A 22,072-nucleotide genomic window follows, 5' to 3' on the forward strand; every position below is an offset into this window, starting at 1 on the left:
CACGAAATCTTTTCAGCAGGTTTTTCTTGAATAAGCAATTCCCCTATTACAATGAGCAAGATTGAAATTGAAAGTTTATTTCTGTACAATTTTCAACCAACCATACATATATTACATTGGATATTAAGCGTCATTCCACTCTAATATCGTGAGTATTGCGAGTGATTGAAGACTCTAGCTCGAGTCAAATCAAGAACTACTTCAATGGCTTGGATCACTCTAGGATATCAAGGTCTAGCCCTATAGATATCACGGGAACCTCAGGCTATTATAGATGGTTGAGGCACATGTAGGGGTTAGCACGCACAACAGGGAATACGTTGCTTTGTTTTGTAAAACGTACAAAGTCTGTTTGCTATTGAAAATGCTCTTTTATCACTAATAACTCACCGTGAAGCATATATAAAGCAGTTGAGATTTTCATAGTTTCCCCAGCTTTTAGTTTCCTAACACTGATAACCCTTTTCCACAATCAACCATACAATTTGGTGTGGCCCGTCATGTAGTCCTCTACTGATAAAATCTCAAGCTATTAACAGTAACAACAGGATTGTAATATTGAACCAAATATTGAAACAGATTCTTGAGATCTCATACATTTGCAATATAGATTGAATCACATGACCACGAGGAAATGAGCCAAGTCCCAAAGAGGCTAGTGGCGATTTAACTCTTGGCACTCACCCGTGAGTTTTGCGTGTCGCGACCAACCTCCCCAAGTGCCCCCCCCCCCCAGTAACCCGCCCAATCATCACTTTAGGCCTCCTCTTCCATCTCCCGTGGCCTTAATTTACGCCATTGCTGGCTTTTTCCTGCTCCATCCTATACTACTATTGCGCTTTACACAGACAAATTGATACACTGGAAAGGAGTTGACATTCTGCCGACCGCGACAGCTGTTTGCTTTGATCCATCATGGATGAGACTCCCATCAACCCAGCTGCGGCCCACGAGAATCTCCAGTCTGTGACTGGCCTAGATGGCGCAGCTGATGCAGCTCGCGAAGCCTCAGGTATGTCTACCCTCAGATGTCTTTGATGTTGCACCGAGTGCTAAATCCGTGGACAGGAGCGCAATCGCACCAGGATTCACCCGTGAAGAAGATTGAGAACACACCTGGATCTGACAACCCGATGGATGCTCCCGCATCTCCCAAACCTCGGAACGGCGGAGCTGAACAGGAAGACGAAGAGATGGGTGGTACTGAGACCGATGGCAAGCCTGACACCGAGGGCTTGGAGGATGCTTTGGGCGAGTCGCATCCGCAAGTGGAGGGAACGGATGGACTTGAGGATGCTGTGGGTGAAGATCAACCTGCGCCATCCAAGTCTTCTCTGGAAGCTGCCGCGCGCGAACAACTCGTCACCCAAACACACGCCATCATCCTCCCCAGCTATGCGACATGGTTTGATATGAACACCATCAACCCAATCGAGAAGAAAGCTCTCGCCGAGTTCTTCAATGGCCGCAACCGCAGCAAGACGCCTGCTACATACAAAGATTACCGAGACTTCATGATCAATACCTATCGATTGAACCCCATCGAGTATTTGACCGTTACTGCTTGCCGTCGTAACCTCGCGGGTGACGTCTGTGCTATTATGCGTGTTCACTCATTCCTTGAGCAGTGGGGCTTGATCAACTATCAGGTGAGTGGCCTTGTATTTCCCATTCAAGCACCGTAGCTAACACATCTGCAGGTTGACCCTCAGACACGCCCGTCCAATATTGGACCGCCATTCACCGGTCACTTCCGTGTTGTCGCAGATACCCCACGGGGGTTGCAGCCATTCCAGCCTGGACCAAATCACAGCGTCACGTCCGGCAAGATTCACCCAGCCACACAGCGTGCCGCCTCTTCTATCCCTGCATCCAAAGACGACCTCAACCTCGAATTACGCCGCACCATTTACGATGAAAAAGGCAAGGATATCACCTCCACCGAAGATAAAGAGAAGCAGACGAACGGCGAAGCAACAAACGGCTTGGACATTGCCCAGGAATCCAAGAAGAAGGCACACTGCTTCTCTTGCGGCATTGATTGCACCAAACTTCGATTCCACTACGCCAAATCGGCTTCGACGTCAGCCAATGCCACTACACCAGACACCAAGTATGACCTGTGTCCCAACTGTTTCCTTCAAGGGCGAATGCCTTCTAGCCACAATGCCTCAGACTTTGTTAAGCTTGAGGACAAGAGCCACTCTCACTTGCCCGAGAAAGACACTCCGTGGTCGGACTCGGAAGTGATCTTGTTGCTGGAAGGCCTGGAGAACTTTGATGAAAACTGGGAACAAATTGCGAACCACGTTGGGACACGGTCTCGGGAAGAGTGTGTTATGAAGTTCTTACAGCTGGAGATCGAGGACAAATACGTTGAAGATGCCCCCGAGCTGCAGTCCGGCAGCGGACGTGACCCCATCAGCCAATCCGAAAACCCCGTTCTTTCTGTCGTCGCATTCCTGGCCCAGATGGCTGAGCCCGCAGTGGCTGCCGCCGCCGCCGGTCGGTCTGTCGACGAGATCCGCAAGGAGCTCCGGAGCCAGTTGGAGAAGGGACAAGACAAGGGCAAAGATGCAGTCAAGTCCGAAGATTCTATGGACGTCGACCCCACACGTGAGGCCGAGCAGCAAGTTTCCGCGAAGCCCAAGGAGACCCTTGGCACAATCGCCCTGGCCGCAGCTGCTGCACGTGCCGGAGCCCTTGCCTCACACGAGGAGCGTGAAATGACCCGCCTGGTCTCTGCTGCGGTCAACGTCACCCTACAGAAGTTTGAGATCAAGCTGCAGCAATTCAACGAGATGGAAGAGATTATCGAGGCTGAGCGTCGGGAGTTGGAGCAGGCACGCCAGCAACTCTTCTTGGACCGCATGACGTTCAAGAAGCGTGTTAAGGAGGCCCAGGATGCGCTCCAGACTGTCAGCCTGCAGGGCCCCAACGAGCACACTAACCAGATGCTGGCTGATGCTGCTACTACAGGCATTGGAAACCACTACAGCTTCCAGCCCGTTAGCGGAGATATGCGGGCTGGAACCCAGCCTCTGAGCGCTCACGGTGGTGTCGACTACAAGACCCTTGACCTGTAGTCTTCCTCAATACATGTACGATAATCCCCCATGGATCTTCTGAGAGAGGAACCCAAAGGGACTGCTTTTCGTCTCGCTGAGTTATGAATATTCTGAACTTTCTGGCTTGGAAAAGGCGCACTTTTTGTTTTTCTGTTATCTGCTGGAGTTCTTTTCTGTTGATTCACCCTCTCTCCAGAAAGCGGATTGTTCTTAGGGGGTTGGGGATCTTTTTTTCATCAATGTGTTTACTCTTTAATCATATGTCCTTGATGGGAATTTTATATTCTTGCTCAAAGTATAGTGTAGTGTCTCTCATCCAGGCGCTTTGGGTAGCCCACCCGGTTGACCAAACTTTAGCATGTAGTATTTCAACCAGGCTCTTGGCGGCTGGTGCATTTTCTCCTTGCTAAGATTAATTCTCATCGTCCTCGCTATCGCCTATTACGGCCTCGCTCAAAGGATACCCAGCGGGGAGAGCACCTGCTGGTATGTTGTATCTGGCCCTTTTCAAGGGAGGCATTTCCATTTCTTCCTTCAGCTCGGAGAAATCGTACCCGTACTCCTCCCACTCATTGCGGTAGATGATCCGATCCCGCCAATTGGAGATATCTTCTCTCATTCTGCGCTCTGGCAGGGCTTTGGTATCGTCGTCGGGTTCCTCTACCTTCACCTTCATTGGTTCTTCGTCAAGGAAGTCCGGCACAGGTTGCTCCATTAACCTCAAAAGGTTGGCCTCTTGGCGATGGCTGGCGTTCTGGTCCACAATGTCTGCTTGTTCCTCTTCTGGGTCCATTTCCAGTTCGACGGACGGTGCAACGGGCGCTGATGTTTCGGGGAACTCTCGCGTGCGGGAATGATTGTGATCAATGTCCTCTATTTCTGAATCTGATTCTGATTCAAGTTCGGGCTCTGGTTCCGGTTCTGGTTCTGGTTCTGGTTCTGGCGTTGGCTCGGGTTCTGCCTCTTGCTTGTTGATTTCCATTTCGATATCATCATCCATTCCGATATCATCGCCCATTTCGATATCATCGTCCGTAACGTCGACATCTTCACTGTCCCCTTCATCGATTTCACCATGGTATATGGTTCCATCTTTACGGTACCGGGTCCATTCGTGTCTGTCGATGATCTCCTTTGCTTCTTCGTAGGAGAATACTGTAGGCACCCAGCCTTTCCGGTTGTTGATGTCTTCTAGGACTGTTTCATTGCGACGAGCGACGTCCAATAAGCTGGGCCTGCTGTGCTTCATGTTGAGCACTTCAATGGCGGCCCGCACATCTCGCGTGCGAACATATCCTTTTCTATCATTCCCACTGCGATTCGTGCTGCGCAATCTTGACATTGCAAAAAAAAGGGATGATTGGACTAAGCGGCGAGTGACACTGACAGCGAGAGAGTAGAAGTCCACGGCAGTGTCTGCAGTCATAGACGGGGTATGTCCATATGCTGTGATGAGGTCTTTTCTCTTGGCAAGATTCCACCAGTTGTTCTCTGCTTGTTTGCCACCCAGGTTCATGAACAAAATATAAGAAAGCCGAACCCAATCTGGAAGACTCAGCAAATCAGCTGCGAGGCGGAGGTCACCTCGAGCACTGGCGTTCTTCTCGTCGACCAGATGCTGTACACTAGCAGTAGTGATAATCCAGTTGTCTCCGTGTTGCTTCGTTCCAACTTGAGCTTCATTGAGAGTCTCTTTCAAAACTAGAACATCCCCATATTCCTCGAGTAGCTCACAACATTCCTGGCTGACCTCTGTGGCCGCCGGGACATCGCTTAAGACAGGCATGCGTTCCAGGTACACGTCGGAATCGTACTGGGCCCTCAAGGACTTATGCAAAATTCGCATGTATTCCATAACCTCGAGTTCCGACTTGGTACCGATTGCAGCAGCAATCTCTTTGACGCCGTTCTTGCCCTTCCGGTCCAGTCCATTGAAGAACACTTCTTTCTCCGCGGGCGTCCAGACCATCGAGCCATGTTGACTGAGTTGGTATGTGTGCTCAGTTTCCCTCAGCGAGCCATAATCCAGAAGTTCCTCGTTTTGCACGATAAGGTGGGAGTAGGCTCGGAGAAATCTGAGCGATCCACGCATTTTCGGGTCGCGTCCCGCAAGCGCATCACCGAGTCCATCGCCGAGTTGTCGTTCGATCCCTTCGACTGAGGGGTCGTCATGGTCATTAAATCCGTCCAACTCTTGGTTTGGAGTTGAAGATCGTTCACTGGACGAGCGGGGTTGCTCAAGGTCGGATTCAGGCTCAGATGGTTCAAAGTCGGACTCGGACTCGGCGTCGTCGTCGGGCTCATATACGGAGGCGGAGTCGCTCATCGTTTAAGCTCGCAGATTTGCAGCGCATGCGGAACGATCGGTAGCAAAACATCACATCTGCGCCTTCAATGAAATATGGCACGTCAATTTCATCAAGAGCTATAGAAACAACAGAAAAAAGTTGAGCCAAGGAGATCCACTATGAAATGCATGGTTATCGATAAGAAGTTTGCACTGTTTGCTTCTTAATTTGAGCTTCGCCGGAGAATGAGAGAGCGTTTGTAACATCTGCATGGAGTTCATACGCTGTGTCTCGCGATTAAGGCTCCAAAGGAGGTACTTGTCGCAGAGTCCTCTGCAAAAATCTTTGCGCCATGTGCGCTTCATTTCGACTAAGTCCCCGGTTCCTCCAAGCATTGTGCTCCGCGACTACCAAGAGGAAAGCATTCAATCCGTCCTGAAATATTTGGGTGAAGGCCATCGACGCCTAGGAATCTCGCTTGCAACAGGAGCTGGCAAGACAGTAAGGCTGAATCTACCCATTATCCAAAATGTTACTGATCTTTGCAGGTTATATTCACACAGCTTATCAGCCGAATCCCTCCTCACAATGCGAAAGCCACCAAGACCATGATCATCGTCCACCGGCGCGAACTCGTCGAACAAGCCGCAAAGCACTGCAGTCTTGCCTATCCAGACAAGACCGTCGAAATAGAAATGGGCAAGAATGTTGCGACGGGGGCAGGGGACATTATCATCGCGTCAGTTCAGACACTGGCGCGAGGACGCATGTACAAGTTCGACCCGAGTGCATTCAAGCTCATTTTGGTCGATGAGGCCCACCATATTGTTGCCAAATCATACCGCGAAGCTCTGGGGCATTTTGGGTTGAATGAGCCATCTGGCAATGGACCGGTCCTGGTGGGTGTGTCCGCTACATTTTCACGGTTCGATGGTCTCAAACTGGGCGCTGCCATTGATCATATTGTCTATCACAAGGATTACATGGACATGATTAGTGAAAACTGGTTGTCTAATGCGATATTCACGACAGTCAAGTCCGGGGCCAATTTGTCCAAAGTCAAGAAAGATAGTTTTGGAGACTTTGCCCTAGGATCGCTTTCGGAGGCGGTTAATACTGCATCTACGAACAACATCACAGTACGGGCATGGATGGCGAGTGCTGAGAATCGAAAGTCGACTCTTGTATTTTGTGTCGATGTCGAGCACGCGCGGCAGCTTACCGCCGCTTTTCGCGACCATGGCGTCGATGCTAGGTATATCACAGCTAGCACAGCTAAAGGCGTCCGCGCGGAACAGCTAAGGGCTTTCAAGGACCAGGAATTCCCAGTGCTGCTAAACTGTGGTCTCTTCACAGAAGGCACTGACATCCCAAATATCGACTGCGTGCTCCTAGCTCGACCCACCAGGTCTCGAAACCTGCTCATCCAAATGATCGGACGTGGTCTTCGGCTGTTCCCCGGGAAAAAGGACTGCCATGTTATCGATATGGTAGCCTCCCTCGCAACTGGAGTCCTATCAACACCTACGCTATTCGGCTTGGACCCAGACGAAGTTTTGGACAATACCAGCGTGGAAGACATGAAGAAGAATGATGATCAGGGCAGCGAATCGGAGCCCACTCCTGAGGCTGCTGAACCATACGATGGCTCAGACAACGACCTGAAACTCGAATTTACTACATATGACAGTATATACGATCTCTTAGGAGACATGCAGTCCGAGCGACACATCAGGTCGTTCAGCCCACACAACTGGGTCCGAGTCGGCGATGACAGATATATGCTTACCGATATATCTGGCTGGATAACGATTGAGAAAGGAGACGATATCTTCACGGCTCATCATGTCATGAAATTCAAAGATCCAGAAACCGAAGCACCTAAATTCACACGTCCTCGGAGGATCGCCACTGGCTCGGATTTGGAGGGCATTGTCCGCGCAGCGGATACCTTTGCTAGTACCAAATTTGATGAACATTACATCGCATCTTGGAAACCTTGGCGACGGGCCCAGGCAACACCGGGACAAATAAAAATGCTGAACGGAGCTCGCATTCGAGATGGCAATGTGAAGCCCGAGGACTTGACCCGCGGCCAAGCGGCTGATATGATTACAAAGCTGAAACATGGAGGCAAGAAGCGCTTCAAGGACTTGGAAGTTCAGAAGCGGAAAAAGCTACGGCAAATGGATAATATGGCTGAGCTCCAAAGGAGGGTTAATGTAAAGGTCGGACCAGTCGAGACTTGATGGAATAACATATGGCTTCTTGTAAACCATCAAAGAATTAGACACGACTCTAATGCCAAAGAGCTCAAAATTTACCTAGATTCCTATATTAGATATATATAATCTCAACATCATATTCCCAAAACACAATTTAATAGCAATTATATATCACAATCTCTTGCTAGGTATCCGAGAACAAAGAAATCTATTATAAAACGCTCAAATCAAACACCAAAGCTCTATTCCTTAAGAGGCATATCGTTCCTCATACCTCCTACATTCATCGTCGATGGAATGGCTTCCTACCATATACAACAACCCTACCAAACGTCAGTTCCACCATGAAACCCAAGAAAAAGACCCGAAGACTCACTCTTTAACATAAGCATGCAAATGCTTATCCCTCAACTGCTTCTTAACCATAGCCTGAAAAATCCGCGAAGGCTCCGCCCCCCACCCAAGAACCTGCGTACAAAGCCTCAACCCATAAGACTCCACAGCCTGCTGCACCATAACAGCCTGGTACTTCCCAACCTCCTTTAGATAAGGATCACGCGGCCAAGGCGAGTACGGCAGAAGATACGTATACTGCTGCACGTCTTCAAACCCCGCACTAACCATCCACTCTTTCAATCTATGATAGATGTTCAATTCCCGTCCCATCGCGTGTCCTGCCGTGTTGAGGGCTTGGAGGTACTGAACGAGCGGCGAGTCGGCTTTGAGAGTTCCGTCATCGCTCCAGGCCCAGACGGCGCTTTCTTGGATTTCGAAGTAGCCGCCTGGTTTTACGTGGTCGAAGATTCGTGCGAAGAATTGTGACCAGTCTGCTACGCATCTGGGGTTGTGTGAGATTCTGGAAATGGGAGATGGGATTAATGCTGGATATGCATGGTAAGTTGGCTTACCCGGCTAGTAGACGTGCGTGGATGAAGTCGAAACTGTTTTTTTGGTAGAGCCATTCGCTTTCGAAGTCTTCGACGATGAATTCCACGTTCGGGGTGACCCAGTTTGGTTGGATGGCGCTGATGTCGTTTCCGATTACCTTGGCGTTGGGGAATTTCCTGTTGGCGTAAGCTTCGGAAATAGATAGAGGTGTGGTATGTGTGTTCATACTCAGCAATATCAATAGCCCAGATGCCAGTGCCTGTTCCAAGGTCGAGGATGTTTCGGGGATTTGTGACTGGAGCTTTGTGTAGCTCTCCCTTCATCAACATCAGCCATCTTGATTGCTGTGTTAGCATTGTGTTAAAGATCAAGGAATATGGTCTTAGCTGACATATGATGTGTCTGGGATAATTAGCCATGTTTTCAGATATATATGAGGGCGTTAGATCATACCAAGTCCATTCGATCTTGTTCCTCTTCATCATTTGGCATCCTATTTGAATTAGTTATGCATCTAGAGGACATATAACGGGGAGCACAATACATGTATTGCCCCTAATAACAGGTTAATAACCAAGACTATAAGAGAGGACGGGATGCTTACAGTCCGGTTACTGTGATACCGCCGTCCATTTTCATATTCATATTCCAGAACGCTCGAAGAGAGAGAGGTCATATCGGAATCACTGCCGAACTCGCTACTTTCATCCTATTCGTAGTGAGCATATAAGAACCTGGAAAAGCGGAGAAACCTCGGCTATACATACAGTGAAATCATCGGCGACGATTGGACCATCGGCATTGATCGGGGCGTTTGTTCGATCATTGAGTGGGACTTGGGGTTCAGGGCTTGATTCTTGACTTCGATCACTTCCATAGGAGGACATTATTGCCAGAGTTGATATAAGAGAAAAAAAAAGGTTCAACGTTCGCAAAGGTGGGTGCTGTCAGGCCGGTGGCGAAGGCCCCGGTTTTGATCCACCGTCTCTCTACTCCCTACTCCATACCCTCCATCAATCTATACATATGGTACACGTATGATACGTCTCTTTTCTATTTGACATTTTATCGGGTCTGAAATTTCACACAGGGTTTCTTACCTGTGGGTGCTGCACGATATCTAATGTCGTGAATGGCCATGAGGTGCAGCGGAGACTGCTGATATATATATCTGTAGAACCATTGACCTTATATCTACGTTGAATGCAATACCTTGTGCAATTGTCAACCCCTGTATCTCTCTGTGTTTTTGTTCAAAATAAACATCTAGCTAGCCATAACCGAGAACTCTAACAATACCTCGTAAATTAACCAGGGACAGAGATACCGCATGTATCTGCCCCGTATGCAGAGATAGGAAAATAACATTCCACAAAACTGACATGATTCGGGGATTTTACGACTGATCGAGACCATCAACGTTGTACAAGAACCCAAGATGGACCAGTACGGAGCATGGGAGGTCGGCATATTTGTACAAAGCCGAAGTCTAGCCCGGTATAGTGGGGAGAGCTGATCACTAAATGCATTGGATCGCGGAGTGTTGGTTGGACGATCTACCGTGAGGAAATGCCGATCTGTTAGGGCTTGCACCACTAATTTTACAATACATGCACAATTCTCCATACGGAGGTGGTCAGTTGAATTTGGAAAAGTATGCCTATGCAAGGTTAAGCGTCGAATATCTCGTCCGGATTCTTGATAGGCTTTGACCTTGAGCAGCTCGTTTTCGTTTCTGCATGATAGGAGTGGAATGGAATACTCGGTTGCCTCTTTGACTACCTATTAATGCTTAGGTGATTAGTGACAGTTCGGAATCACTAGTATCTGTGGACAGATCACTTGCTAGCTCTCAATGTGGCACAATCTAAGCATATAAGTCACAAGTGCTAGCTAAATCCCTCTCTCTGGGAAATGGGCTGGATCTTGAAGTGTCCGAGTGTCATGGAACGAGCACTTTAAATTGGTTAACGGGTGATATTAGAAGTAGGTCACAGTTGGACGGTAGGCAAACAGAGATGCATCCCTGATTGATATGGACATGCATTGTTGTTGTTAGACGTGCTAAGCTATGGAATTATGTTCAAAATGTGCATGAAAAGCAATTCATAAAATACTCTTCACCCATCCTTCTGCGAAGCATGCAGAATGATTTTCGCGTGGGCCCCCTTTCTGTGACTTAGCCCTAGGCCGTACAGCAGAGGTCCCCACTGGAATCCCTCGAGATAGCACCATTAGATACACCCGTATCCCCGGCAAAAACAAAAAAAGAAATCTCTCCCTCGGGGAATCGAACCCCGGTCTCCCGCGCTTATCGGTATTAATGACAAGCGGAAATCATCACCACTAGACCAAGGAAGATGTAGCCGAGTTACTGCTCGGCCATTGGCTGGTTGATATGGCAAGTAGCCCTTGTGTGATTCAGGGTTGAAAATTGGGGAGTGCTATTTGCAGGTACTGATAACGAACCTGTAGACGGAGGAGTTGTCGATAGGACTGCAATCATGGCTACGAGTTGATTGAAGGAGATTTGATTTTATTTGCTGTCATGTCGGGGGAATTCTAGACAATTTCTGCATGCATGTGATCATGCATTATCATGTTTGCTGCGTTTGTTGTGTGACCCTAAGAAGATCAAACGTGATGAGAGTAATAAGACAGTAGAACACCAAGACTTCAATGGATGAAATTTTGAACAGAAGTTTGATATGGAGGAAATGGCAGTGGATGGTGTAGGACCATAGATGAAACTGGTTAACAGAAAGCTAACTAAGACGCATAGAAGGCAAACGAAAAGGTGTGCAGTGCAATGCATGTAATAAACCAAGTCAGCGTAGGCAAGGGCAAGCCGACATCTTTCCTACAGATCGAAATATTGACATGATTATTTTGGTAAAAGACTCTTCATTCCGCAGTTACTTAGGCCATGAGCAACAGATGGTTCAAGGTTCCAAACTACGTGGTACAGATCTACAGCAGAGTAAAGATAATAATAACGAATGTTTGAACATAGAAATGTATTTTGTCCTAGCAAAGCATATGAAATTCATCAAGCGATCATAATATGCATTAAACACCCCGATTGGATGTTCAAAGATCATCCTCATCAGAGAAAACCTCCTCACCACGCTTGCGGCGGGCAGCACGGTCCTTCTTCTTCTTGCGAAGCTCAGAGCCTGTAAAAAATGGATTAGCAATTGAACATTGTGATGTGAAAGTGAGAGAAAATTGTATGACATACCAGTAAGCTTGACCTTCTTGGTCACAACGATCTTGTTACCCATAGCATCGAACTTGTCCTCATCATCGTCGCCCTTGGCGTCGAGACGGGGGCCAGAACCCTGACCCTGGACCCAGTTGTGTCCGGAGGGGGTCATGACACCGTCGTTGACGGCCCAGACTTCCTCAGTCAGGTGCTCAGTGAACTCGCGGGAGTGAGTAATGATAACAACACCACCCTCGAAAGACTTGATAGCCTTGGAAAGGGCACCGAGGGAGTCACGGTCGAGGTAGTTAGTGGGCTCGTCAAGGACGATAAGGTGGGGACGCTGCCATGAGCAAGCGGCGAGAACGACCTTAACACGCTGGCCACCGGAGAGACCACGCATGCGAGAGTGAGAAACAAGCTCGGCATCGAGACCGAAGTTGGCGCAGTGCTGCTCGATCTCCTTGCGGACAAGGGGACGGAACTGACCGGAGGCGAGGGCCTCCTTCTGATCGACATCGGCGACCTGCTTGGGGTGGGAGACGATAATCTCGGAACGGGGCAACCAGGTGTTGTCGGCGGACATGAGAGGAGTCCACTTCTCGGACTTCATGCCGACGTTGTCACCCAGAGACCAAGAGATCTCGTACTCGTAGGAGTTCTTGAACTTGCGACGAGAGTGGATGCCAATGACACGGCGGAGGGAGCCCTCAACCTTGTAGATCTTGTCCATGGCGCGCTCGTCCTCCTCGGTGACGATCTTGTTGGCGCGATCCATAGTCTCACGGTCCTCACCGGTCTGGAAACGCCACTGGATGTACTCGGAAGGAGTGGAGTCGAGGTGGTTATCGATGTGAGCGAAAGCGTGCTGCTTAATGTAGGCAATACGGATGTTCTCGTGCTGGTAGACATCACCGGCGGTGGGGATAAGTTCACCAGTCAGGACGTTAACGAGAGTGGACTTGCCAGCACCGTTGGCACCAATGACGGCAATACGGGAACCAAGGGAGACCTGGAAGGTAATTCCGTGAATCTGGGGCTTGGGGGTACCGGGGTACTGGAAGGACATGTTGCTAACACGGCAAATGGCCTTGGACTTGGTCTTGACACCCTCAAGGAAACCGGGCTCGGGGAACTTGAACTCCATCTCGGAGGCACCGAGCTCGTAGTAGGACTTGGCAGCGGGGTGGGCCTTGACGAAGTCGGAGAGGGAACCGCGGTAACGGCGGAGCTTGAAGCGCTCGTAGTGAACGACGTGCTGGATGACGTTGTCAAGGAACTTGGAGTCGTGAGACACCATGATGGAAGTGCAAGGGGAGCTCTTCAGGTAGTTCTCGAGCCATGCGACGTTCTTGACGTCCAAGTGGTTGGTAGGCTCGTCAAGCAGGAGAATATCGGGGTTCTCGAAGACAGCACGGCAGAGAGCGAGCTTCATCTTCCAACCACCGGAGAGGGCAGTGATGGGACCCTGGATCTGGAACTCGGAGAAACCGAACTCGTTGAGCAGCTTGCCCTCGAGCTCCTCACGGGGAGGGTTCTGGCCAACCTCAGCCAGCTTCTTCTGGGTCCAGGCAATGACGGTCTGCTCAGTATCGGCAGAGTCGAGATCGTGCTCGACGTAGACGGTCTTGACCTCATCCTTCTTGGGGAAACCCTCAAGCTGCTCGTTGTTGATAGCACGCATGAGAGTGGTCTTTCCGGAACCGTTGGGGCCGAGGAGACCGTAACGCTGGCCACGCTTGAGGCGCAGGTGAGTCTGGTTCAGCAGAATCTTGGCACCGTAGGCCAGGGAGAAAGTGCAGTTGCAAAGGTCAACACCTTCCTCCTCATCAGAGGCAACGGCATCAGCAGCGGCGGCATCGGGGCAGGCCTTCTTGCGGAGCTCCTCAGCGACGGACTTGGCATCAGCCTCGCCAACGATGGCAGTGATGTAAGGAATGGTGTTCTGGGTCCAGATGACGTGGTCGTTCTCCTTCTCATCAACGAGCTGAGCGGCGATGGCAGCAACGTAGTTGATGGCCTCCTCGGAAGAGGCAATGGTGTCCTTGTGCTTAGCCTCGAGGACCTCCTTGAGGATGGCAGAGACGGTGGAGATGTCACCAGCGCGGGAGACCTCGGGGATCTTGCCGTCGACGACGTTACCGACACGGGAGAGGGTGTCGAGAGCCTGGCGAGTCTTCTCACGGGCCTCGGGGTCGGCAAGAGTCTCGTTGTTCTTGTTCAAGCCGGGCAACATCTTAGGCAAGAAAGGAGCAACAAGCTGGGGGTCCTCCACAAGCTTACACATGTTGTCGACAATGACAGCGGTCTTACGCTTGATGGCGGTCTCACGCTCAACAAGACCACGATCCAGCAGGGGAACCATGATAGCGAGGGTAGGGCCAGTGACATCAGTAACGAAAGTGGTGGCACCGAGCAAGTGAACGGTCTCGGCGACGTTCTCGGGCTTGGCGATACACTTGATGAGCTCGGGAATGAAACGCTCAATATCCTTGTTGACAATCAGACCGCAGACCTTCTCCATGGTGGAGTAGGCAGCCTTCTTGATCTCGGACTTGGTGTCCCACATGGCCTCGGAGATGACGGGGATCAGAGTGGGAACCTGGTAACCAAGCTGCATCTGGGCGGACTCGACGAGGATGTTGATGCAGTCGAGAGCAGCCATCTTTTCGGGCCACTTCTGGGCGTTGGCGAGAGAATCGAGGAGAGGAGTGATAACGGCCTTGACGGCGTTACCGCTAACGGCCTGGACGATAGCGACAGCGGCGGACTGAGCAGCCTGCTTGACGGGAACCATCTTGTCACCGACGGCGGCAAGAACGGGGCCGAGGAGAGCCACGAGGTGGGGCTCAACAGCGGGAGAGATTGTGGAGTGCGAGGCAATAGCACGGATACCCTCACAGGCACGCTCACGAGCGACAGCATCCTTCTTGTTGGCGAGCTGCTTCTTGAAGAGCTCGGCAGCCTTGGCAGGGAGAACCTGCTCAGGGATGGGACCACCGAAAAGAGTGGCGAGGTTGTTGGCCGCGGCAATGGTCTCATCAGCGCTGGTGGAGATGTTGAGGTTCTTGATGAGGTCCTCGAGGACAGCAACCGACTGGGCGGTCTCCTTGCCAGTAGTGGCAGGAGAGCTGGCGACGTTGGCGGCAGGCATTTTGGAAGAAATTTTGACGGTTGGGAAAGGAGGAAGGGGGTATTAGAGTAAAGAAAGAAAAATCCTTCCTTTTTTTTCTATGAGGGGTATCGTTGAAATTTTTTTTGAGCAAAAGACTCAACTGCGTCGAAGTTCTAGACGCGAGCGCTCAAAGATTGGAGCGTAAGATTTTCTAATCTGTCTATGCAGAGAAGAAAACAAAAAAAAGAAAGAAGAGGCCGACCCTCGAAAAAAAAGATGCAGGAGTGGAGGAGAGGAGGGGGAGAAGAGAAGGGGGGGCGAGGATATTTATCGTGTGGCATATCGGCGGCAAAACCCTATGAAAATGGCAATCAAAAAATTTTAAAAAATTTTCAGGCCCATTGTCCACTAGTACCGAATTAGGCTTAGTACTTCTGTTCCTGCACCCTTATTGGGTTAAGTCCTGCTTTTGCCCGAATCCCCTTTGTTTGATTGGTTAAATCCGTTGCCTGGCCGTATTTGGTTTAGTATGTGGCTTTTATTCTATTCTTTTTTGAATTAAATGGCCTATACATTAAATGGCCTATACATTATTGTAGATTATTGTACTAGATCTATTGTATAACTATTATTATCCATTCGTATTGAATAGTATACTATGAACTATCATCTGAATTGTTCACCTCAAGTCTATATCTCATGCCTAACCCTATGCCCAACCTTCTATATGTATCCGGGGATACTTTAGTCCTATATGGTAGCACTCCTATCCAGTTGTCGTAAAACCAGCGAGGCGCGCGAGTCACCGTTCGCCACCCGTGATCCAGTGGCGCAGTACCACTTAGAAATCCAAAGATACCCGAGTTTTCTCCAAGGGAAAAATATAGAACTGCATAGTTTTAGAGTTACCTTAAAATCTTCTTCCATATTCTGATCTTCCCGTATCCATCCAGACCCATACTTGGCACCTCCGTGTCGACTGCGGATGCTTAACCGCTGGATCCCATCCAAGACTAGTTGACATGTCAGAGCTGAGTATAGTCTCAGCCAAAGGTCAGAAATAAAAACTAGCATAAGCCTGTTCAACTGCTTGTCCATCTAATATCCAACAGCCTAGCAGAAATTCTTTTGTATATGTCCTCTTTGTACGTCCAATTAAACACGAATATCAACCACGGGATAAGAAATTTTTTTCACCGCTTGATTTATCTTATCGCTTATCGCGTTTTATACAAAAAGCCAAGAAATTTGACTATAAGTACCACACCTAATAATAACACATGTCTAGAAAGGAACTCTTACCCTAGCGTTATCCCTTATCCCCCGCGAAAGGATTCAGATTCGGGTGGCAAAAAACAAAGAAAAAAACGAAAATACGAACTCTGTTTTTATCAAGTCTTCCCAACGCCTGTACCTAAAATTGGTATGAGGAATTATATTTTGGACCGCTTGCTTGGGAGTTAAGGCCACTCGGACCTGGATATATCCTTGGAAGTGCTATTCAGCTCAAATTACACCGTTCAACTTCTTTTACTACTTATTAAAGACTGTTGGTGGTATTTTGGAAACTCTCGGTAACAGTAAAGCCACGCAGGTAAAGCGTCATATTCCAACTATGGACTCAAGAAAACAATTTTCTTTAAGAATGCATATTTAATAATATAAACATCCTTATACAGCAGGTGGCAAAGCCTTAACGCGGAATGTAGAAATATGCCGGATCTTAATCGAAAACAATAGCGAAGGGAAATCGGAAGTGGGCCTGGAACTCTACTTCCTTACTTCCTATAGACAATGCTCATTGAAAACTTCTAAAACGCTACATCGTATAAACCCGAGATTTCCGCGCGAACGAATCATCTCCGATTACTTTTTTTTTCAAACCAAACCACAGCTGTTTCTGGAAGGGACCCGAAATTTGGATTTGCATCGGACTCGTTTTTTTTCCGTTTTTCTGAACGTGGCGTTCGCCACACACCTACGTCGGGGCGAGGTCATCACATCGTACACCGTAGACTTCGGTAAATGGACGTTTATTTCTATGTTCTCCGTAGTCAGAGTATCTCATCTGCCGACATCCGGACATATCATATTCATAAAGTGGATCCGCCTGTACGGCCCCAGTTGTTTATTTGATGGGGACCGGAGGCGAATCTTCATCTGACTGATCTAACTCCCTTTGTAAATTGACTCGTTACAAAGGGGCTAGACTATGTAAGACATGCTTGGGTATCCACCATTTGAATCCGGGGTAGATGCCGTGTAAGGAGGTTGTACTCCGTACTCCATACTCTGTTGTGATCTGAAGATCTGATCCTTTCATTTCTAATTTTGCATGTGTTTCTTATATTTTTATTTTATTTTATTTCTTTCTCTCACAGCCCCTTTTTACCCATGCTTTGTTACGAGGCCCCTGTTCCGGATATAGCGCTTAGACCTTTCCCTTTTTCTCTGATACACACATAGTTCCAGGGGTTAAGTGGGAATGGGCCTATCGTTTCGAAGAAGCAGGGGAAATAAAGGGGCAAGAAATACAACCTATCAGAGGCTCGGTCTCGTATAGATAGTTTGAGGCTGGCGGGCTCGTGCGACGTGCATACTCCGTGCAAGAGTCGTTCGCTGCGCATATGTTCTACAGCGGGTATCTTTAAGGGAGTCAGCATGCATAGACATTTAAATAGACCTCTTTTATGATAAGATCGATGTGATAAAGTCTCATACAAGTAGTCTACAGAATAAATCAAGTGAGAAGGTAATTAGTATGTGGGAATGCACAACACTCTATAAACCAGGAACAAGACACAGAACCACCGACACGCCCAGAACCAAGCAAAATCAGACCGTTGCATCCCGCAAATCTATGTCCAGATCATGAACAAAACAAAGCAGAAACAGAAAAAAAAGCACACCGGGGGATATATACAAGACTTCATCATAGCATCCCACCAGACCAGAGAACGAAGTCGGAAATCTGGGGGTTGCGAGCGTCGAGTAGTACCACAAGGACCGGGTAATTCTCAAGAGAGACATGACCTTGTGGGTTAGGTGTCGTAACAAGTGATGTGGGGAGATTTAAGAGTTGGGTGGGTTGAAGACAGGAAAAGATGGGGACATCGATATGCGTAAAATCGCCGGGAAACCCCCGATGTCTGTACAAAAAACAAGTGAAAAACGCTTGAAACTCCAGACCCATATGCGCGGCGCAACTCCGTGACAAAAAAAATCAAAGCAGAACAACAACAGACGTGATTAGCTTTCATGGCTGCTTCTTAACGTGGCTGCTCCCCGTTTCGGAAGGGAGCTCGTCGCCATCGATGATACGCCATAGACGGCGCGGTGAGAAGTTGTTGCCGAATAGGTAAATTCCAACGAACCAGGCTGCGAGGAGGTTGACGAGGTGGTGGAGGAGATACGCGTAGGAGACGCCGTAGATCGCTGAGTAGATGGCGATGGCGAAGAAGATCATTGAGGTGACGTGTCTGAACCTGGGACGGAGATAGATATGTTAGCTTAGAACTTGTGAGGGTGCAAGGGAAGCTGGATAGAACCACGCTACATACCTGGTCGTGATGCGCGGGATCATAGCGCCGCTGGTCATGGTCTCGACGAGAACGAGGAAGGGCATAATAGATAAGACGTTGTGGTGGGATGAGAATGGCATAAACCAGTGCACGACGAGATTGTGAGCCCAGACCAGGAGAACAAGCACGTTAATTGGCAAGATCCACAACATCAGGATCAATATAGATTGTGCGTAGTTGCCGAAGTTCAGATGTGAGGTGGATCTCGTTTCCTTGGCGTGCCATTGTGCCCGCACACACGTGGCTAACTGCACAATGCAAGCGACCATGTAGGCAAACTGGTAGGGAATCACAGTCGAGACAAGGATCAAAAGGATGGCGGTGTGGATAATGCGTCGCCGAGGAGTGGGGGTGTGGAAGATCGGGAGGTTTCCCCGGTCTTCTCGCCGGATATAGCCTGACTTGCTGTGCAGAATCCCATAGACCCAGGAGAAGATGGTCACGAGGAGGAGAGCGAGATAGTTGACAAGGACGCAGACGCCAACGCTGATGAGGCCAAATACTGGGACTAAAAACCAGAAGAAAGCGTCTTGTGAACCAAGCAAGAGATCATTCTTGGTGAAGTCGATAGGAGTCTCGGTTGAGTTGGACCGCCAATGGAGGGTTTCGTCGGTCTGAGGCAGGGCTTTGGAGGTAGCCAGAGAGGAGGCCAACAGAGACATCGCCACCAGCAGGAGCGGGAAAGAAGACCGCAATGCACGATCAAGGCCCTCAGTGAACGGAATAAAGTAGCCAGACTCATCGTAGATCTGGAACTGCTTTCGGAGAACGAGGGCAACGACAAGCAGTGGGAAAGCCGCGAATACGGTACGATACCGCATCACTAGCTCCCCAAGACTGCTGGTGAGATCGACTTGGAGGGAGATGTCGACCGTCGAGCCAGAGGTTGGATCCGTCCACAGGTGGAATGATACGCCCCCGAGAGCGGCCTGCTCGCTAATTGCAGGCGGCATATACGGCGCCACACCGTGCAGGTTCACGCTGACCTCATTGACGTTGACGAAAAACTTCGACTCATGAGGGTCAGAGACAGATTGTCGGAGCAATGGAGCGAACAGCTCATCCTTCTGAGGATGGCGAGTGATCTTCAGCCGGTAGTCGAGTAGGCTCGAATACAGTGCCGGGATCTTCACCTCGGTAAGCATGGGTCGGATCGCAGGTAGTCGCATCTTCAGGCCAGCACTGAGCAGCCCTCCCAATCCCACCTTGGCCCGAATCATTGCATCCGAGCTGTCCGAGAACTCGGCGACAAGGAAGCCTGGAGTTGGTACATTGGCCTTGTCAACAACAGCCACGAACTGGTGTTCTGCAAGTGTCTCCAAGTCGTATTGCAGATACGAGAACGGCGGGCTACGATCGTAAGCATGTTTTGATGAGCGTGTGGAGGCAGGTAAATGAATGCTATCCTCCGCCGCGCTCTTGCAGGCCAAACGGGTTGAGCCCACGGTGCCACCGGAGAAATCCAAATTCAACGGGAAGTTGGTTGAACGGCCATTGGATAGCGGGAACACACTGCAGAAAAGGACCTCAATATTGCCATTCTTATCAAGCGATTGGTCGGTGAGCAGGGTGAACTTTTTACCAGAAACGCCCTGGGGAGGGATTGGTAAAAGACGAACATCCGGGCCATGCTGTAGTCCCAATTCGCGCAGGATCAACCGTTGGCCCTGTGCAAGAATGGTGTTTGCATTATCCTCGAGTGTTAAAAGGGTATTTGCTTCCTTCTGGGGCAGTGTACGCTCAGCCACTGACTCCAGACCCGTCAAGTACCACCGCTTAAGCACACGCATCCGTTCTGCCCGGGGTTTCGTTTGAGTAGGGCGTCGGGCGTCGACGATTTCAAATAAGGATTTAATTATTGCCTTGCGGAACTGGTCACACCAAGTAATCGACAGGTGATCCATGCCGATCCAGACATCCGGAATAGAAGAGGTGAACACAGTAAATCCGTGTGTCTCGGGCACAAGAGACGATATACTGGCATAGTCGGAGGGCACCACGGTGTCACGCGCACCACCCGCAATGGAGATGAGAGTGACGTGCCATAGCGGGTTGTTATTGGCCCATGTCTGCGCATAGGCGTCGCGCCAATAATCATTGATTTGTTTATAGGTGTGGACAATATCGGAATCGAAGGAGACGGGCGGTTTTGCGTGAGGTGCAGACATGGTGATGATCGTATTGACCGAATTGGCCTGGTAGTTTGCCATAGTCAGAGATGTTCGTGCCACTATTCCACCCATAGAGTGTCCGATAAGGAGGACTGCGCTGGGATCCGGTAACCCTGGATCTCGGCGGGTGCGTCGCGGATCATGGTAAAGTGATAGGATGTATGAGATCGCCTCGTTCACATATTCCGCCTGATCCAACAGCGTTTGTCCATGGAACGCCGCCATATCCTCGTTGAAGTCCACCATGAAGAAGTCCAAGCTCCGCGTTCCGGCCGCATGGCGGGTCTCGTCGTGTGCGACCACATCGTAGTAATGTCGCGAAGCCTCGGCGGCCAAAGATCGGACTTGGCGATAGCTTCCAGCATTCCCGGGAAGAAACAGAACTGGGACGCCGTTCAACTAAATACACCAGTCAGCACAGTAATCCAAGCGCGTGAATCGAAGGGCCATACCCCGATGTTATCCTGGGTGTAAGGATCCACGCCTTCCTCCCGATAAACGAAGAGGTTGTATTTGCTTGCAAAACGGGTATGTTCCGTGTCAAACTCCAGCATACGGATGAACGTCGGACTCATCATTGGAACACCGCAACCATCTCCACCATGTTGCCGACCGGTGAACGAGCTCACAATGGAGATCAAGAACGCGACAGCAACGCAAGTGGTCAAGGCCGTCAGGATGGAGCAAGACCATGGACTGCGTTGTCGGGATTGCCGCGCACGACGACCATCGGGAGAGGGGGCCTCCATCGGAAGTCGGGGGGATCCCAATGGCGTGGGTTTGGTATCGTTGGAAGGTTGGGAGGACGGGGTGCGCCACATGCTCGAGTTTCGGGAGCGCGGTGTCGCGCTGCCGTCGCGGCGAAGGTCGAAGCTGGTGCCGCGCCTAGCTATTTGGGATCTGGTTTTCTCGTCGATGGCGGTCCCATCGTCTGTTCGGGAGGCGGAATCTTCGTCCTCGACAGGGGAGCCCGACGAGCGTCTGTGCATTGGAGAAGGCGGAGCCGGGACTTCATCCAGCACACACAGACAGGTTCTTGGCGCAGGGGGTTAAACCTCGCAAGAGAACCCTTAACGAGTAAGGAACGAGGGGAAGGGAAGGGGGTCGGAATGGGGAACAAGAATGGAAGCCGGGGCGGTTGGAGGTTTGTCTGGGCCTTGGCGGAGAAAAGGGTGTCCCTGGCCCTGACAGCCCTGAAAGTGGTTTTTTTGTGGGTACGTTTCAAGGTGTTATATGAACTAAAGTGATTCTTCTAATCTTTTGGACTAGGATTTTGACTTGAAATATTCACCGGTCTGGAGATGCTTTCTTTTTTTTCTCTCTTTTTTTTCTCGACGCAATTGGCATGATAGTCTTGGCAGTCACCATAGACTATAGCCCTAGAAGCTTGAGGTCATTAAAGCCGACAATGATTATATTCTATTTTATAGCTATTATAAACAGGGATCAAATATAAGAAAATGTCAAGTCAAGGTATACGGAGTAATGCACTGGAACTACCATGACAGGCAACCGTGTATCCCATTAATGT

At 49.6% G+C, this 22,072-nt stretch overlaps 6 protein-coding genes across 6 annotated transcripts; 2 read left to right on the top strand and 4 right to left on the bottom strand.

The window, feature by feature from the left end:
• Positions 1-915: 915 nt before the first annotated feature.
• rscE (uncharacterized protein) lies at positions 916-3,086 on the top strand (the record flags this gene model as incomplete). The annotated part of the gene is made up of 3 exons (XM_056727031.1): positions 916-1,012; positions 1,069-1,649; positions 1,701-3,086. 3 exons carry the CDS (start codon positions 916-918, stop codon positions 3,084-3,086), a joined length of 2,064 nt encoding a protein of 687 aa, XP_056575603.1.
• A 394-nt stretch (positions 3,087-3,480) lies between these two features.
• N7517_009309 (uncharacterized protein) lies at positions 3,481-5,394 on the bottom strand (the record flags this gene model as incomplete). The annotated part of the gene is made up of 1 exon (XM_056727032.1): positions 3,481-5,394. One exon carries the CDS (start codon positions 5,392-5,394, stop codon positions 3,481-3,483), a length of 1,914 nt encoding a protein of 637 aa, XP_056575604.1.
• Positions 5,395-5,626: 232 nt separating this feature from the next.
• Positions 5,627-7,605, top strand: N7517_009310 (DEAD/DEAH box helicase; the record flags this gene model as incomplete). Its single annotated transcript, XM_056727033.1, has 2 exons — positions 5,627-5,857; positions 5,905-7,605. 2 exons carry the CDS (start codon positions 5,627-5,629, stop codon positions 7,603-7,605), a joined length of 1,932 nt encoding a protein of 643 aa, XP_056575605.1.
• A 259-nt stretch (positions 7,606-7,864) lies between these two features.
• On the bottom strand, positions 7,865-9,356 carry N7517_009311 (class I SAM-dependent methyltransferase; the record flags this gene model as incomplete). Its single annotated transcript, XM_056727034.1, has 7 exons — positions 7,865-7,904; positions 7,958-8,419; positions 8,490-8,645; positions 8,698-8,813; positions 8,923-9,024; positions 9,074-9,178; positions 9,237-9,356. 7 exons carry the CDS (start codon positions 9,354-9,356, stop codon positions 7,865-7,867), a joined length of 1,101 nt encoding a protein of 366 aa, XP_056575606.1.
• A 2,203-nt stretch (positions 9,357-11,559) lies between these two features.
• N7517_009312 (putative translation elongation factor eEF-3) lies at positions 11,560-14,828 on the bottom strand (the record flags this gene model as incomplete). The annotated part of the gene is made up of 2 exons (XM_056727035.1): positions 11,560-11,645; positions 11,711-14,828. The coding sequence occupies 2 exons, from the start codon at positions 14,826-14,828 to the stop codon at positions 11,560-11,562; spliced, it is 3,204 nt and encodes a 1,067-aa protein (XP_056575607.1).
• Positions 14,829-18,045: 3,217 nt separating this feature from the next.
• Positions 18,046-21,530, bottom strand: N7517_009313 (GPI inositol-deacylase; the record flags this gene model as incomplete). The annotated part of the gene is made up of 3 exons (XM_056727036.1): positions 18,046-18,274; positions 18,350-20,940; positions 20,994-21,530. The coding sequence occupies 3 exons, from the start codon at positions 21,528-21,530 to the stop codon at positions 18,046-18,048; spliced, it is 3,357 nt and encodes a 1,118-aa protein (XP_056575608.1).
• Positions 21,531-22,072: the final 542 nt, after the last annotated feature.

Source organism: Penicillium concentricum, assembly GCF_028827145.1.
Source record: "Penicillium concentricum strain IBT 3081 chromosome Unknown utg000004l_segment0_segment0, whole genome shotgun sequence".
Lineage (NCBI taxonomy): Eukaryota > Fungi > Ascomycota > Eurotiomycetes > Eurotiales > Aspergillaceae > Penicillium > Penicillium concentricum.